The sequence below is a fragment of the Saimiri boliviensis genome, chromosome 21 (genome assembly GCF_048565385.1).
Source record: "Saimiri boliviensis isolate mSaiBol1 chromosome 21, mSaiBol1.pri, whole genome shotgun sequence".
NCBI lineage: Eukaryota > Metazoa > Chordata > Mammalia > Primates > Cebidae > Saimiri > Saimiri boliviensis.
In genome coordinates, this window is record NC_133469.1 from 5,396,495 (window position 1) to 5,412,733 (window position 16,239).

At 55.8% G+C, this 16,239-nt stretch overlaps 1 protein-coding gene across 1 annotated transcript in view; it reads right to left on the reverse strand.

Annotated features, from left to right (window-relative positions):
- The window catches only part of CERK (ceramide kinase), a 56,285-nt gene extending 41,536 nt beyond the window's left edge, over positions 1 to 14,749 (reverse strand). The window contains exon 1 of the mRNA XM_039463162.2: positions 14,480 to 14,749. Coding sequence (XP_039319096.1) covers positions 14,480 to 14,621 — 142 coding nt within the window. The 5' untranslated portion in view covers positions 14,622 to 14,749. The remainder of the gene's footprint in view (positions 1 to 14,479) is intronic.
- Positions 14,750 to 16,239: the final 1,490 nt, after the last annotated feature.

Sequence of the window (16,239 nt, forward strand, 5' to 3'; positions counted from 1 at the left end):
CTGTGACTCTAGAACACAATTTCCACCCACTTCTTATTCCACCCTCCCTAGGACCCCGGACCCCGATGCTCCAGGCCCCTCCCCACTCTACAGCTCAGCATTTACATGGGACAGCCACACAGGACAGCCACATGGGCTCCCTGGGCATCCTGGACACCCGCGCGTGGACCAGCTTCCCTGTCTCTGCTACCAGCCTTCCGATGCAGCCCTTCTCATCTGGCACGGCTCATCTCCTTAACCATCCCCTATTTCTTGAGGTGCTGGCCTTGCCCTCCTGGTCCTGCAGGGATGTGACCACGGTACTCAAACCCTGTGACTGCACCTGACGCCCTGGCGTCCTCTTCCTGTGAGACAGAGCTAATGCCAGGCCTCTGCAGCTCCGGGACCCAGCACGGGCCAGGTTCGGGGCAGGGTCCCACAACCCAGATGGCTAAGTCAGAGACCCGCCACCTATGGATATGACGGTGCACACCGCGATCTTCCTAGACTGCTGAGAGCAGACCTCAGGACCTCCCCGTGCCTGCGAATAACCACAACCATGGCTGTCTGATAAGAAGCCATGGTCCGAGAGTCAGCGGTCAGGTCAGTTCCCCAGCATCTAGTCCACCGGTTTAGGAAGCCGCACAACACACAGCACGGAAGGTATGAATGACTCCGGGACAGTCACCTGAGTCTACAGGTTACTAACTTTCAGCCTTGCACATTCGGTCCGACAGACTCCAAGAGCCCATGATGGGACTTGTCATGCTGACCAGGCTGCAGGCCATGCCATGCCAGGGGTGCCAGCCCGAGGCCGGGCAGTCCGCGCGGGTCCTGCTGGAAGAGCGACACAGATGCTGGGGCAGGGAGGTGGCAGGGACAGCCTCCCCATCAGGGTCAGGGTTCAGAGGGTTCCCCTCAGGTGGAGGAAGGTGTCTTGGGGCAGGAGACGGAAAGAGGCAGAGGCCGCTGAGAGAGAGAGGGTGAGTGGCTGCGAAGCGGGCGGCCATTCTGGGCGGAGGGACGACGGAGCCCACTTGGGTACGATTCTGAATCAAACTACAAGTGTTCGGGACAGGGCAAGAGACGGAACAGACTAAGGACTCCCTGGGGCGAATCCAGCACCTTCTGCCACACTGGACCTGCATCAAGGTGGACCTGCTCCTCAGGCGAGAGGAGAAGACAAAGATGCCAGCAGGGAACATCAGTTCACACACACATTCCTGTTACACACAGATGAATGAATGGCCTTATTGTCTCTAAAAAGGGATAGAAAAGTTAATAGAGGAATAAAACTCAATCTTGTCTGCGCAGCTTTATTGAGGAACGTCAAGAATAGGAACACAGGATGGGCGCGGTGGCTCACGCCTGTTACCCCAGCACTTTGGGAGGCCGAAGCAGGTGGATCACTTTAGGTCAGGACTTCGAGGCCAGCCTGGCCAACATGGTGAAACCCTGGCTCCACCGAAAATACAAAAATTAGCCAGGTGTGGAGGCAAGCTACTCAGGAGGCTGAGGCAGGAGAGCTGGTTGAACAGGGGAGGTGGAGGTTGCAGTGATCCATTTCCACTTAATGAATAGTAAACACATTTTCTCTTCCTGCGGTTTTCTTAATCATGTTTTCTTTTCTCTACTTTATTGTAATAATATAGTATATAATTCAGGCCACATAAGAAATGTGTTCACTGGCTATGCTACCAGCAAGGCGTCCAGTCAATGCTAGGCTATTAGGAGTTACATGCTGGGGGAGGGAAAGGTTTCCAACTGCACGGGGCTGGGGCGCTGACCCCCACGGTGTTCAGGGGTCCGCTGTACTGGGTACGGCTCAGGACAAGGGCTTCCTCCTGACTCAGGAGGCCTGGAGTGGTGTGGCCAGGGCAGGAACGCATGACCCAGGTCTCGATGCGGGCATGGACTTGGCGTGGCTTCAGCCTCCATCCGGCTGCTGTGTTACTGTGGGTACGCCACTGAGCCTGGAGCGTGGCTGTCATGCAGGTGGAACAATGAACCCCACAGAGGTTTTAGGAGCTGGAATAAGATAAGGAGTGAAAACGTTTCAAGCACAAAAATGTCCGATACATGGTAGCTTCCTTTCTTGTCAAAAAGGCTGGGGTGGAGATGGAGGCTCTGCCTCCCTCGGGCAGACCCCGGTCCCTGTGTTAAGCTGAGGACTCCACAGAGCGAGATGCCCCAGCCTACGGCACTCCCCGCTTCTCCCACTCCCTCACCTCGGCGTGTCACGGCACTACGCCCTGGTCTTCAAAACTCGGATTTCTAATTAGGAGACAAAGAATGGGGCCAATAATCTGAGCAGACAGACAGCAGCTCCCTGCAGGGGCTCGGGAAACGCTCGCCAGCGCCCACCGGTTGGAGAGCTGGCACCCGCTCATCTGACGGCAGGTCATGCGGAGGGCGGGGGGCCACCGGGGACTGACACACAGTTCTAGAGGACGAGGACAGTCCTCTGGAGGCAGAAGAGCCGCCCTCCGAGGGTCAGTCTCAATGTGCCACCTCCCGGCGGCATCCCCGCACAGCACGTGGTGTCTGGACACGCCACAGCATCCTCGGGAGAAAACACACCAGACCCAGGCGGACAGACGCTGTGGAACGTCTTGCAAAGGGCAGAAGGTGGGGATTTGCAGCACTTTCATATTCTTTTGCTGACACAGATAAATTCTCCTGTGCGAGAGGCCCCACGGTGACTCAGGCTGACACGCGGTGAGTTCTCTGGGAAAGGCAACAAGCAAATGGCCATCACATTCCAGAAAAATCAAATACCAGGACACCGAGTGAGGCTGGCTCCCGCGTTCTCTGGCGGCTCGTGCGGTTGCCGGCTCCCCCTCTTCAGAGCGCGGCAGCGTTTGCCGCAGTCTGGGCGATGCCTGCTGGGGCAGCCGAGAGCACGCTGACTTCCAGCATCTTCTTTTTCAGTTCTGTTCTCTGTTTTTTAGTGCTTGCTGTGATCCACTGAAACTAAATTTATTTCATGCTCGTGACTCACAGACGAAAACAGTACCTGCTGACAATCAGCTTTGACGCTACAAGTTCCTGGATTCAACTGAGCCACAGGCAGTGGCCTCCTGTCCAGCAGGAGGGTCCACGGGTTTCCCGTGTGTCACAGGAGCACCGAGCGTCTGCCAGTGACCCTGGTGCAGGTGTGTGAGCACGCTCATGGCAGGGCAGGGTCCAGGTGGCGGCACACGCCACTCCGGGCCCCACACAGCCATTGGGAGGGCCCAGGCGTCTTTTGCCTCTGGATATGCAATGAGAACAAGAGCAAGGTCACAACCAAGGATGCAGCTGTCCCCGGGATCTTCACTAACACAAGCTGCCCCATGAGCGCTGGCAGAGGGGATGGGGTGAGAGAGCAGGCCGCTGCCCGCTGTGCCTGCTGTGCCCACTGGGGCAGTGTGAACTGCAGCATGGAAGCCTATGGCTTACACCCACACACACTGCGGGGGATGCTGAGGCCCAGGAGAAGTGGCACAGGCTACATCGATCTCCGCATGCCTGGCCTGCTTACAGTCCTACCCTGGAGAAGAATGCCCAAGAGACCCGAGTGGCTGGGAGTCCTGATTCTCCCAACAGTTACATGCGATGCAAACACATTTCCCTGGCAACCCTGCTCAATAAACACAAGCCTGAGAGGAATGAAGTGCCATCCTCAGGCCTCCTGTGCATGCCAACAGAGCATCTGTGCTAAGGAGCCGTGAGGTGGCGGGGCTGGATGTTCACCTGACCTTCTGAGCTTCATTAAAAATTAAAGTGAGTGCTTGCCTATGCCAAGGAAGACCAAATACCAGCCCTGCCTGCCACTGCCAGGGAGAGCCCAGAAATACCACGTGCAACAAACTCAGAGAGTGGTCAAACTGTCCCCTCCCCTCCCCGCCCACCACATCCATCCTGACACAGCTCTTCGTGGGTTTGATACACAGATGGAAGGTGGGGGAATCCAGAACCCACGTGGCGCCCATGGGTCAGCCCTGAGCTGCAACTTCTCCAGATACGACTGCACGTCTGTGTCCCCAGCTCCCGTCTCCGTGGCAGCCGCTGCTGTCACACAGTGATGTGCCCAAGTTTGGATTTTATTTTTTTATTTTTTTGAGACAGAGTTTCACTCTGTAACCCAGGCTGGAGGGCAGTGGCGTGATCTTGGCTCACTGCAACCTCTGTCTCCTGGGTTCCGGTTCAAGCGATTCTCCTGGCTCAGCCTCCCAAGTAGCTGCAACTACAGGCACATGCCACCACGCCCAGCTAATTTTTGTATTTTTAGTAGAGACAGGGTTTCACCATGTTGGCCAGGCTGATCTTGAACTCCAACTCCTGACCTTGTGATCCAACCGCCTCGGCCTCCCAAAGTGCTGGGATTACAGGCTTGAGCCACCGCGCCCGGCCATAGGTCAAGTTTCTTAATCATATGGTCTGATTCTTCCGTTACTGAAAATGCCATGTAAAAACCTCATACTTATTTGTGAATTTATTAATTTCTTCTAAAATGTTTGTTAATTTTTGCTTTATATATTTTGAAGTTATGTTGTTAGGTGCATGCAAATGTATACTCATTATTACTTTCTTTTTTTTTTTTTTTTTTTTTGAGATGGAGTTTCCCTCTTGTTACCCAGGCTGGAGTGCAATGGCGCGATCTCGGCTCACCGCAACCTCCGCCTCCTGGGGTCAGGCAATTCTCCTGCCTCAGCCTCCTGAGTAGCTGGGATTACAGGCACGTGCCACCATGCCCAGCTAATTTTTTGCACTTTTAGTAGAGACGGGGTTTCACCATGTTGACCAGGATGGTCTCGATCTCTCGACCTCGTGATCCACCCGCCTCGGCCTCCCAAAGTGCTGGGATTACAGGCTTGAGCCACCGCGCCCGGCGCTCATTATTACTTTCTATTCAACCATTGAGCACTGGCCTGCAGCCACGTCCTACTGCCAGTAGGAATAGAAGAATCAAATCATATTTGTGGCCAAAGAAGACTGCAAAACTCCATGCAGACCTGGTGGCTGATGACCCCAGGGATCCCTACAGGAGCACATATTGGTACTGCTAAATGGAGTCATTAACTGGGATCTGTCTGTAATGGACTTTTCTGTTTTTTTTTAAGAGATGGGGTCTTGCTCTGTCATTCAGGATGGAGTGCAGTGGTGCAATCATGGAACACTGTAACCTTGAACTCCTGGCGTCAAATGCTCCTCCTGCCCCAGCCTCCCGAGTAGCTGGGACTACAGGTATGCACAACACCCAGCCTCCAAAAAACTTTAACAGGACTCAGCCTCACAAAATAATGTTCCAGATGTCCAGCAAACAACCCAAGATTAATCAGTACACCAAGAACTGGGAAATGTCAGCGTTCTCAAGGGAACGATCAACAGACATGAAACCTGAGATGACCCAGATGTTGACATTTTCAGATAAAGACCATCAAGTAGCTGTTACAATGCGCTCATCCAGGCACAGCTGAACATCCTTAAAGTGAGTGGACAGACAGACGTTTTCTGTTCTGTCCAGATGGTGGAAAGAGGCACAGATGGTGGCTCATGCCCGTAATCCTAGCACTTTGGGAGGCTGAGGAGGGCAGATTGCCTGAGCTCAGGAGTTCGAGACCAGCCTGGGCAACATGGCAAAACCCCACCTCTACTGAAAATACAAAACAAAAAATTAGCCAGGCATGGTGGCAGGTACCTGTAATCCCAGCTACTCAGGAGGGTGAGAATGAGAACTGCTTGAACCCGGGAGGTGGAGGTTGCAGGGGGCTGAGATCGCGCCACTGCCCTCCAGCCTGGGCGACAGAACGAGACTCTACCTCAGGGGAAAAAAAAAAAAAAGTCTTCAGGAAAGAAATGGCAACTATTGGAACCAAAAGGAAAATTTAAAAACTGGAAAGCACAGTATCTGAAATTTAAAAAATCACCAAACAGGCTCAGCAGCAGAAAGGATTGGATAGAGGTATAGTGACATTGAAAATTAATCAGCAAAACGAATCTATTCTAAAGAACAGAAAGAAACTGTTTTAATGCACAAGAACCTTCTGCTTCTGAGAAGACGGGCTGGATATGCTTTTCCTGCTCCTCCTAATAAATGAAGCCCTGGGCCGGGTGCCGTGGCTCAAGCCTGTAATCCCAGCACTTTGGGAGGCCGAGGCGGGTGGATCACGAGGTCAAGAGATTGAGACCATCCTGGTCAACATGGTGAAACCCCATCTCTATTAAAAATACAAAAAAGTAGCTGGGCATGGTGGCACATGCCTGCAATCCGAGCTACTCAGGAGGCTGAGGCAGGAGAATTGCCTGAACCCGGGAGGCGGAGGTTGCGGTGAGCCGAGATCGCGCCATTGCACTCCAGCCTGGGTAACAAGAGCGAAACTCCGTCTCAAAAAAATAAAAAAAAAGAAGCCCTGGACGTCACACAGGAAACAAACACATGAAGATGTGACAGGCGGAGAAAAGGCAGGCTGCTCGGGGCCTGGGGTCTGAGAGGGACACACGGTGACTCCCCCGCACGTTTCCTTTGCATCGTCTATCTTGGATCTGGAACTGGAGCGGCCTGAAACCTGAAAATGCCGGCAGGTGCAATCACAAAGCCCCAACAAAAGCCAACTCAGTCTAGCCAGGAAGGGGCAGCCTCGAAAGACAGAAAACCCTGAGACAACCACCACCCACCCCCGCAGCCACACACCCCAGAAAACACAGGCCCGCCCCTCCCACCAAGCCCGCGGGGCCAACTAGCAGCTTAGACTTCCACCCTCAAGAGGCTGCGAGCAGGCACCCCAACAACCTCTGCCAGGACAGCACAGGGAGGCCACACAGAAAGCTGGCACCCCCATCCGAGCCAGCTGGTAAAAAGCCTCATGCCCACCAGGCATCAGTGGAGACAAAGGGGCAGCCCGGGCCCCCATCCCACCCTGCAGTGGCAAGGTACCCTTCCTCCTTGCTGGAACGGAGTAAGAGGAAACCTGGCGGGGAGCGAGGGCTGTCACCGCCACTGAGCTACAGGGTGCCACACTCCACCCATGTGCTGTTAGGGGGGTGCATGTGGGGAGTGGCAAAGAAGCACCTCTGCCCTCACCAAGGTGGCCTCAGTGGAGGCCTGGAGGGAGCTGTACCCCCACCCACAAGGTAATAACGAGTAGCCCCTGCCTCAGCTGCCAACGAGGCTGAGGGGAACCTGAGCTTCCCCACTTCCCCACCTGGCAGTACCAGGTCCCTTCCCTGCTGGAGCAGTGCCAGAGAAACCAACTAAACAGAAGGTGTCAACACTGCCCAGACTCGGAACATACTGCAAAATGACCAGTGCTAGGCGAGTGCGGGAAGGAGGGCTGGGCCTCGGTGAGGCTGAGGATGGAGGACATGTCAGGCAGGGAGGGCAGAGGGCACCTGGAAAGGCACAGGGCACACGGGGGTCAACGCCGCTGGGCTGGGCTGGGCTGGAGAGCACATATACCCTGGGAGCAGGAGAGGGCGGGGCCAGATGTGGGAGAGGCTGGGAATGCAAGCCCAGCTGCCGGCACGCATGGGCGAGCAGTGCCTGGAAGAACTTTCTAGCAGGGCAGGGTGTCTAAACATCAATAGGGCACACAGGCCGGCTGTCAGGATGGGCCAATGGCACCAGAGAGAGAATCAGTGACCTCCAGGGTGCTCTCCAAACTTTCAATTCCCGGATTCCAGGGTTCAGCCACTGGGTGCTCCCTAAAGAGATTAGGGAGCAGAAGTCATCTGACCCAGCCTGTGGCAAAAAGGGGACCAAGGTCGGGGCAAAAGGAGAGAAGAAGTGTGGGATCTGATATAGCTGAACTCAGAACCCAGCAGAGGTGAGGGATCCGGGACAGCTGAGGAATCGAGAACCCAGCAGAGGTGTGGGGTCCAGGACAGCTGAAGAATCGAGAACCCAGCAGAGGTGTGGGGTCCAGGACAGCTGAGGAATAGAGAACCCAGCAGAGGTGTGGGATCTGGGACAGCTGAAGAATCAAGAGCTCAGCAGAGGTGTGGGATCTGGGACAGCCAAAGCATTGACAACCCAGCAGCTGACAGGGGTGGGCCACTGGCCTCAGAGAGAGGCCAAGAAGCTGGAGCTCAGGTGCGGGTGAGAGGCTGGCTGTCTCCAGGACAGAGAACATGTGCCCAGAAGTCCACCTGGGCTGATCTCTCAAGTCGAGATGAGGCTGCAAAGGAGAGGCCACCTGCATCCTGGACCAGCTACAGGTTCCTGAGATAACCCTCAAAAGGCGGAACTCAGCTGCATTTCTCACAGAAAATGCTGCTATGCAAAAATCTAGACTGTTACAGAATAAAAATAAATTGGGTGGGGGAATGGGAAGTAAAACACAACAGGAGTTTCCTAAACACACAAAAAGTGGATCTTCTCTAGTATGTAAGTTTCTTAAATACTGGTGTTTTAATTTCTCCGGGATAGAGGATAAAAAATAAAGCTGGGTCAAAGGGTATAATTTTTTTTTTAAGCTTGAAAACATCGCCAGATTACTTTTCAAAAACAGGAGCAGTTCTCACTCCCATCCACTAGGCCTGCCAGCCCAGAAGTGTCCTGAAACTTCCCCAGAACAGAGATGGGCAAGAGTAGCATCTCGCCGTCCACTGCTGGGCCTTCCCCATCCACTGCTGGGCGAGGGCGGCGTCTCACCGTGGCCTGGGTGTTAGCATCTACTCACACGCTCAGCAGCCACTTCTGAATGTTTTCTTCTGTGAATGGCCTATGTATATCCATTGCCATTTGTCTAATGGATTGTCTGTCTTTTTCCTATCAATTTTTATATGTAACATGTTTTTAAAATGTTAACCCTTCTCTATCCTATTTGTTTCAAATATCACCCCCAACATTTTTTTATTTTATTAATTAATTTATTAATTACGAGACGGAGTCTCGCTCTGTCGCCCAGGCTGGAGTGCAGTGGCGCGATCTTGGCTCACTGCAACCTCCCCCTCCCAGGTTCAAGCAATTCTCCTGCTTCAGCCTCCCGAGTAGCTGGGACTACAGGTGCCCACCACCATGCCTGGCTAATTTTTTTTTTTTTTTTGTATTTTGAGACTCCATCTCAAAAAAAAAAATACATATATATACACACACACATTTTCCTATCAATCAGCTTTCTACTCTTAAATAAGCATCTAAGAGGAGTGAAAGCAAAGCCCCCAAAGGATCAGGGTGTCCTTATCCTCAGAGTCAAAGTGCACGGACTGGAAACTGTCCGAAAGCCCATCAGCAGGTGAACAGATACGCTAGTGTACCCACACAATACAATATGACTTATAGCTCGAAAGAAGGAACCGCTGACATGAGGGATCTTTTTTTTTTTTTTTTTTGAAACGGAGTATCGCTCTTGTTACCCAGGCTGGAGTGCAATGGCGCGATCTCAGCTCACCGCAACCTCCGCCTCCTGGGTTCAGGCAATTCTCCTGCCTCAGCCTCCTGAGTAGCTGGGATGACAGGCACGCGCCACCATGCCCAGCTAATTTTTTTGTATTTTTAGTAGAGACGGGGTTTCACCATGTTGACCAGGATGGTCTCGATCTCTTGACCTTGTGATCCACCCGCCTCGGCCTCCCAGAGTGCTGGGATTACAGGCTTGAGCCACCACGCCCGGCCCCTGACATGACAGATCTTAAAAACAGCAAATCGAGATAAAGAATTGCACATGGCATGAGTCCACTGATAGGAAATGCTATTAGCAACATGCCCATCCCTGGTGAAAACAGCCCAGGGCCCCGAGGAAGGCTCTGGGATGCTGCTGTCTGGGCGATATTCACACAGGTACACATGATTATCAAAATGTATGCAACTATGTACCTTAAAATGGCTGGGTTTTATTGCATGCAAATTAGACCCTGATAAAGTCAATTTTTAAAAATCGAGTTTTGTGGGGGGGATAAGTGACATGGAAGACATTCTGCAGTCTATTTTCTCAGCTTTTCTTTCGTGCATATTCACACATACACAAATACCAAATCGGAATCACTTTTAAGTTTAAGAATGACTTTTTGTGTATGCTTTTGTGTGTTTTCTAGATATTATTAAATCAACATGACTTACTTTTGTAAGCAGGAAAAACAATTTTTTAAAAATTATTTGTGGCATGCCTATGTTTTGCCAGGCACTTTGCAGGGTGTGCTGAGGACATGCTTTATAAACACAGCTCCGACCTGCCCAGTGAGTCTACCACCAGCCTGAGGCGTCCCAAGTGGGGTTAGCTGAAGGAAGGGGAGGTCTTCCCACAAAGGTAGAGCCTGGACAGCAGCCCCCTCAGCCCCCAACACACACACACACACACACACTCTCTCTCTCTCTCTCTCTCTTTCTCTCTCTCTCTCTCTCTCTCTTTTTCCCAGGCTCAACTCTAAAAGAATAAATGCAAGGTTTAGCTAAGTGTGTTTTACGACAGCCGGGGAAATAACCCAGATATCAACGCAGTGCTTCCAGTTCAACGAGCACGACCCACTTTGGGTTCCCGTTTTCGGTCTGCCCTACTTCCCACCAGGCTGGCAGCCCGGTGCCCTTGCCGTCTCGGCGTCCTCAGGTGCAGGCCTCACCCAGGAAACTGCAGCCGTCCAAACTTCTAGCCCTTCTCTTTGCTCTTGAACAGTCAGTCACTGTCCCAGCACGATGACCCACTAAGGAAGGAGCCTGTGCCTGAGTTCAGAGCCAGCTCCCTCTGGACATCACTGCCTCCGGGCACAGTCCATCGCACTCCCACTGTCCACACCTGAAATAGGGGTGATGCGACGGAGAAAACAAAGGACTGGAATAACTAAGCGGCCACCCCAGCGGGGCACACACAGTGGCCCTGGCTTTGTCCTTAGACCGTCGGTCACCTGGAGCTCCAGGGCTGCTCTCTGCCTCTTCTCACAGGTCCTCCCAGGGCCTGTTTCCGAACAGCTCTCCACCTCTCACCATTCCTCAACCTAATCAATCCCAGTTCATCCAGATACACCCGGGGGAGTGGGCGGGCTGGGCCATGCCACCTTGCTGACCGAATTAAATGTCCTGTGATCTGGCTCACATTCTTTTGCCCTACTACGGCCCTACTGACCTCAGGTATAAAAGAATCTAACGTGGGCCTGATTCCTTTTGGGGGACTGTAAAGTTATGAGAAAAAAATGTGGCCACATTTCTGACTCATTCACAACCCAGCATTTCCCAACTAGCTGATGTTTTCCCATCACCTGGGAGAGCACTCCTGGATGGAGAGGGCAGGCTGCTTCCCGGAGGAAGCCCACCAGCAAGTCCACCAGCCAGGGACCTCCAGCTAGCGCCCTCCCTCTCCAAGAGGGACCAAGCTCGTAGCAGGCCAGTGAGGCAGCTCAGGATGAACCCGTACAGAAGTGCCGTGGCTCAGCAAGAGTGAAGCAATGAGCATGCCGAGAGGCAAACGCCAGCATGCTGGATGAAAGCAGATGCTGTGCCACGCCAAGCCCTCGCCCGGGCCACCAGAAGCCATAATCAGAGCTGGCCAAGGATGCCAATGCAGAAGGCGGTAATGAATGACCTCCCAGCCAGACGTCCTGTAAGGGTGGGGTCTGGCGTCTACCTGGCCTCTGGAGCTTCAGGGAGGCCTTAGAGCCAGTGGCTACAAGCATAGCAACCGGTTGGGCCAGTCACTCACAGTTCCTGCAGACCGGCCTCTTCCTCTCTTGGAGGGGAGCAGCCACCCCGCAGGAACCCATCCGGTTTGAAGCCCGGTGGCCCGCACTCAGGAAGTGCTTGGGGAGGCAGTCATCCTCCTGAAGTGTCGGGGTTTACAGGAAGGTACGAACCCCTCGGACCCAGGCCGGGCATCTGGCCTCCTTGTGTGTGGGTCCTGGTGAGTGATATCTGAGGCGTGACATTTCTCCCAAAGGGGACATGAGAAAGATCTTAGAAAAGTCAAGTCTCACACGCCCAGCCACAGAGAGGTGACCCTAGGGCTGGAAACCAAGTGTTGGTCATGAGTCTGAGACCACCCCTCGACCTCGCCCCCACCTAACGTTCAGCTCTGTCCCCACCAGCACCCAACCAGAAGATCCTCACAGCTCAGCATCAGAAAGCACCCCAAGAACTCCTGACCTTGACTGCCCACAGGTATGTAAAGGTGTCATTCCAAATCCCGAATATCCACCAGATAATCCTGGCCTCCACCACACCCACCCCAATAATTAAAAAAAAAGGCTGGGCGTGGTGGCTCATGCCTGCAATCCTAGCATTTTGGGAGGTTGAGGAGTGGGTATTATCTGAGGTCAGGAGCTCGAAACCAGCCTGGCCTACGTGGTAAAACCCCATCTACTAAAACTACAAAAATTAGCCAGGCATGATGGCAGGTCCTTGTAATCCCAGCTACTCCAAGGCTGAGACAGGGAAAATTGCTTGAACTCGGGAGGCAGAGGTTGCAGTGAGCCCAGATGGCACCACTGAACTCGATCCTGGGCAACAGAGTAAGACTCCAACTCAAAACAAAACAAACGCCGGGCGCGGTGGCTCACGCCTGTAATCCCAGCATTTTGGGAGGCCGAGGCGGGTGGATCACGAGGTCAACAGATGGAGACCATCCTGCAACATGGTGAAACCCCGTCTCTACTAAAAATACAAAAAAAATTAGCTGGGCATGGTGATGCATGCCTGTAATCCCAGCTACTCAGGAGGCTAAGGCAGGAGAATTGCTTGAACCCAGTAGGCGGAGGTTGCGGTGAGCCGAGATCGCGCCAATGCACTCCAGCCTGGGTAACAAGAGTGAAACTCCGTCTCAAAAAAACCAAACAAACAAACAAACAAAAAACCAACCCTCTGTCCTTCTGCAGGGCTCTCTCTTCTAGCAAACAGCAACTCCAACAGACCTCCTTCCTGTACTCAGTCCACACCCAACACTGCCCACTGCCACCTCCCATCTGGACAGGGCAAAGCCTCCCCATCGTAGCACCCATCCCTCCTCCGGGTCCTCCACACAGAGGCCACGAGATCTCTGGAAAATGCTAAGTAGGATAAGCCCCTCCAGGGGCTCTCATTCCACTGTAAAAAGTAAGTCCCTGTCCTGACGCAGTGGCTCATGCCTGTAATCCCAACGCTTTGGGAGGCCAAGGCAGGCGGATCACGAGGTCAAGAGATTGAGACCAGCCTGGCCAACATGGTGAAACTCGGTCTCTACTAAAAATACAAAATTTAGGTGGGTGTGGTGGCACACACCTGTAGTCCCAGCTGCTCGAGAGGCTGAGGCAGGAAAATCGCTTAAACCCAGTAGGTGGAGGTTACAGTGAGCCGAGATTGTGCCACTGCACTCCATCCAGCCTGGCAACAGAGTGAGACTGATCTCAAAAAATAAAAAGCAAGTCCCCATCTCAGCCTGTAAGGCTGCAGGACACCTGGGCCTCCTTTTCCCTCCCCGCCTCCCTTCACTCCTGCTACACTGGCCTCCTGGTGGTCTCAGGGCCTTACCCTCGAGGCTCTTCCTGCCTGGAATGCAGAGCCTTCGGTCTCTCCAGGTCCCTGGCCAAAGCCACCATGTGAGTGAGGACTGCTGAGACCACCAGGTAGCAGACAACGACCTGCCCACCCGCACAATCGTGCCCCCCACCCTTCGAGCTCTGTTCTCAGTACCCAGCTCCATCAGACACTTTTCTCTGTGCCCCGTCTCTCCCTTCAAGGGAAAAAGCTCTGCTGCAGCAGCGACTGTGTCACTCATGCTGGCCCCCGTCCCCAGCAGGCACACAATAAACACTTGGCACAGAGAGCATGAATGAAATGGAACACACCCTCACCACCCAGCCTGGGATTCCTCTGCTGTCAACACCTCCCCCTTCCCACTGTCCAAACATGAGCTTCTGCAATCCTCCAGCTGCCCCGGAGTGCGGAAGGGCATGTCCTTTGTAAGCCTCTGCCAACCTCTCTGACACCAGAGAGCTCTGCCCGAGAGCCTTGTTGGGGGGGGGCGCCCATCCCACGCGTCCCACCGCGCAGGGTGGGCTGTACGTCCTCCATGTTTACTAAAGTCACTCTTCTCCTCATCCGGAGGGCCTCCGCGGGGCAAGTGGCCAGCTCGTGGCACCGAAATCGACCCCCCGACCCCGAGCAGAGAGCGCGCCCCACAGAAGGTCAGGGGCCCCTTCTTTAACTTCTCAACAGGAAGCCCTCACCCTGCAAGGGCGCCTCTCGGGTTTGGGATCCCTGCTAAAGTAAAGCATCTGTTCTTGGATGAAACTGCAGAGCGCCGGGTGGGAGCGCCTGGCACCCCCTCGGGATCCAGCCACAGTCCGTCTTCTCCGGAAGTGCCCTGCGGACAGACCGCACCGGCGGCCACGACCCCTCGCCCGCGCCGCGGGTCCCACCTCCCCGCGGGGACGAGGCGCCGGCCTCCCCTCCACTGCGCGGCGCTTTGTCCTCCGGCCCCGGCCCCGCTCCCGCTCCCCGGGCCCCGGCCCCACCACGGCCGCCCGCTCCCGGCACCTGGTCCCCCCGGCCGGGCCCCCCAAACCGCCCGCGCTCCCCGGCCCGCTGCGGCCGAACCCGGGCGGCGGCGACACTCACCCGCGCCGGGGGCGCCGGCTCCGGGCCCCGGGCTCCGCCACCAGCGCAGCAGCGCCCGCGCGGGCTCCAGGCTCACGGCGCAGCGCTGCTGCTTCACCCACAGCACCGAGCGCAGCGGCTCCGCCGCCCCCGTGGCCCCCATTGCTGCGGCGGGCTCGTCCGCCAGGCGGGGGGCGCGCGGACGCCGAGGGGCGCGGGACCGTTAGCGGCCCCTGCAGTGGCCCCGGCGGCGGGCGGCGGGCGGCGGGCGGCGGGCGGCGGGCGGCGGCGCTGCGTCACCCCGTACGCGCGCAGCGGGGACCGCGGAGGGGCCGGGCGGAGCGGGGGCGAGGAGGGGCCGGGCAAGGGCGGGCCGGGCCGGCGAGGGCGGCCTTCCTCCTCTCCTCGCCTTTCCGCGGCGGTCCTGCGGCCGGCTGGGCTCAGTGGCGCCTTCCCCGGCGTCCTGGGTTCAGGCGGGGTCCGGGCGGCGCGGGCGGGGGGATGGGCCCGGATGGGAGCGTCGCGGGCGGCGTGACCTTGGGCGGTGGTGCCCTCTTCGATCCTGGCCTCCTGTCTTCCTGGGAGGGGGACTGCGGGTAGGCCTGGGCAGGCATGGAAGGCTTTCCGGGGGAGGAGGCTTTTCTTAGGGGGCTGGGGCTCTGGCCCTTTGAACTGCTCACAGAGCAGACAGCTGCGCACCCCGGCGCTGGCCCTAGGAATCTGAGCCTGGGCCCCAGACTTGGAGAGACATGGTCCCTGGGGCTCTAATTCACCCCCTCCGCAGGAAGGCCGCCCTCACCCCCGGGTGAAGGAACCAGCAGCCTGCAGGGCCCTAGCCCTGCCTTTAGAGCGACCCTGTCCCTCCACTCAAGCTGCGGTGTCGGTGCCCACGGTGCCCAACACAGCCCCATAGGAAGCGGCACAACCTGGTTCAGAGGGCACAGCCCTTCCCTGACTTAGTGAAGACTGCCCTTGCAGAGGTTAAGAGCACAGGGCAGTGTAGCAGATCCTAGGCTCACACTGAGGTCTGGCTCTGACACAAGTCTGAGGCCTGCCCCGCCTTGCTGTTGCAGACAGAGGTGGGGTGGGCCAGGTCCACGTGGCCTTGCTTCTGCGCCTGGCACCAGGTGGCTGCACGTACAGGTCTTATCCCGCCAGCTCCTTGTGACTGTCTACAGGGCAGAACGAGGCATGAATCATTCCTCCCTGGGAGCCCAGCCCCTGTTCAGGCCATGCAGGAGGCCCCAGGACCATCCTGCAGCCACCGTGGGCCCAGTCAGAGTCCTAGCAGGCGGTACCTGACGGTGGCACACAGTGGGGTGAGCAGCAGCAAGGCCTACCCTGCCTCTTCCCTCCCACAGCTGCCGCTCCGAGGCTTGGGAAATGTGGATCTGAAACTTAATTGGAAAGGAAAGCCTGTGCCGGTGGCAGGAGGGTGCTGCTCTTTGACAGGCAAGGGTGGCGTGGGCAGGGCCTTGGGAGCACCAGCGTCCCTGCTGGAGACCTCCTCCCTGGGCCTTCCTGTGGGCTCCGCCTGCCCTCCTGACATATTCACGTTGCTATCCTCCAGATGCACACCTTGGCTTAAAATCCTGCAGCCGGAGTGGGGGACCGGAGAACACTCAGAACTGCTTAGGCCCCCAAGGAGCTCCATGAGGGGAGACAGCATCATCAGTTACAAAACACACAGGGGACTCAATGAGGCTGTAGGGTGGGCCTTCATCCAACATGTCCTTAAAAGAAATGGAAACGCTGGCCGGGCGCAGTGACTCACGCCTGTA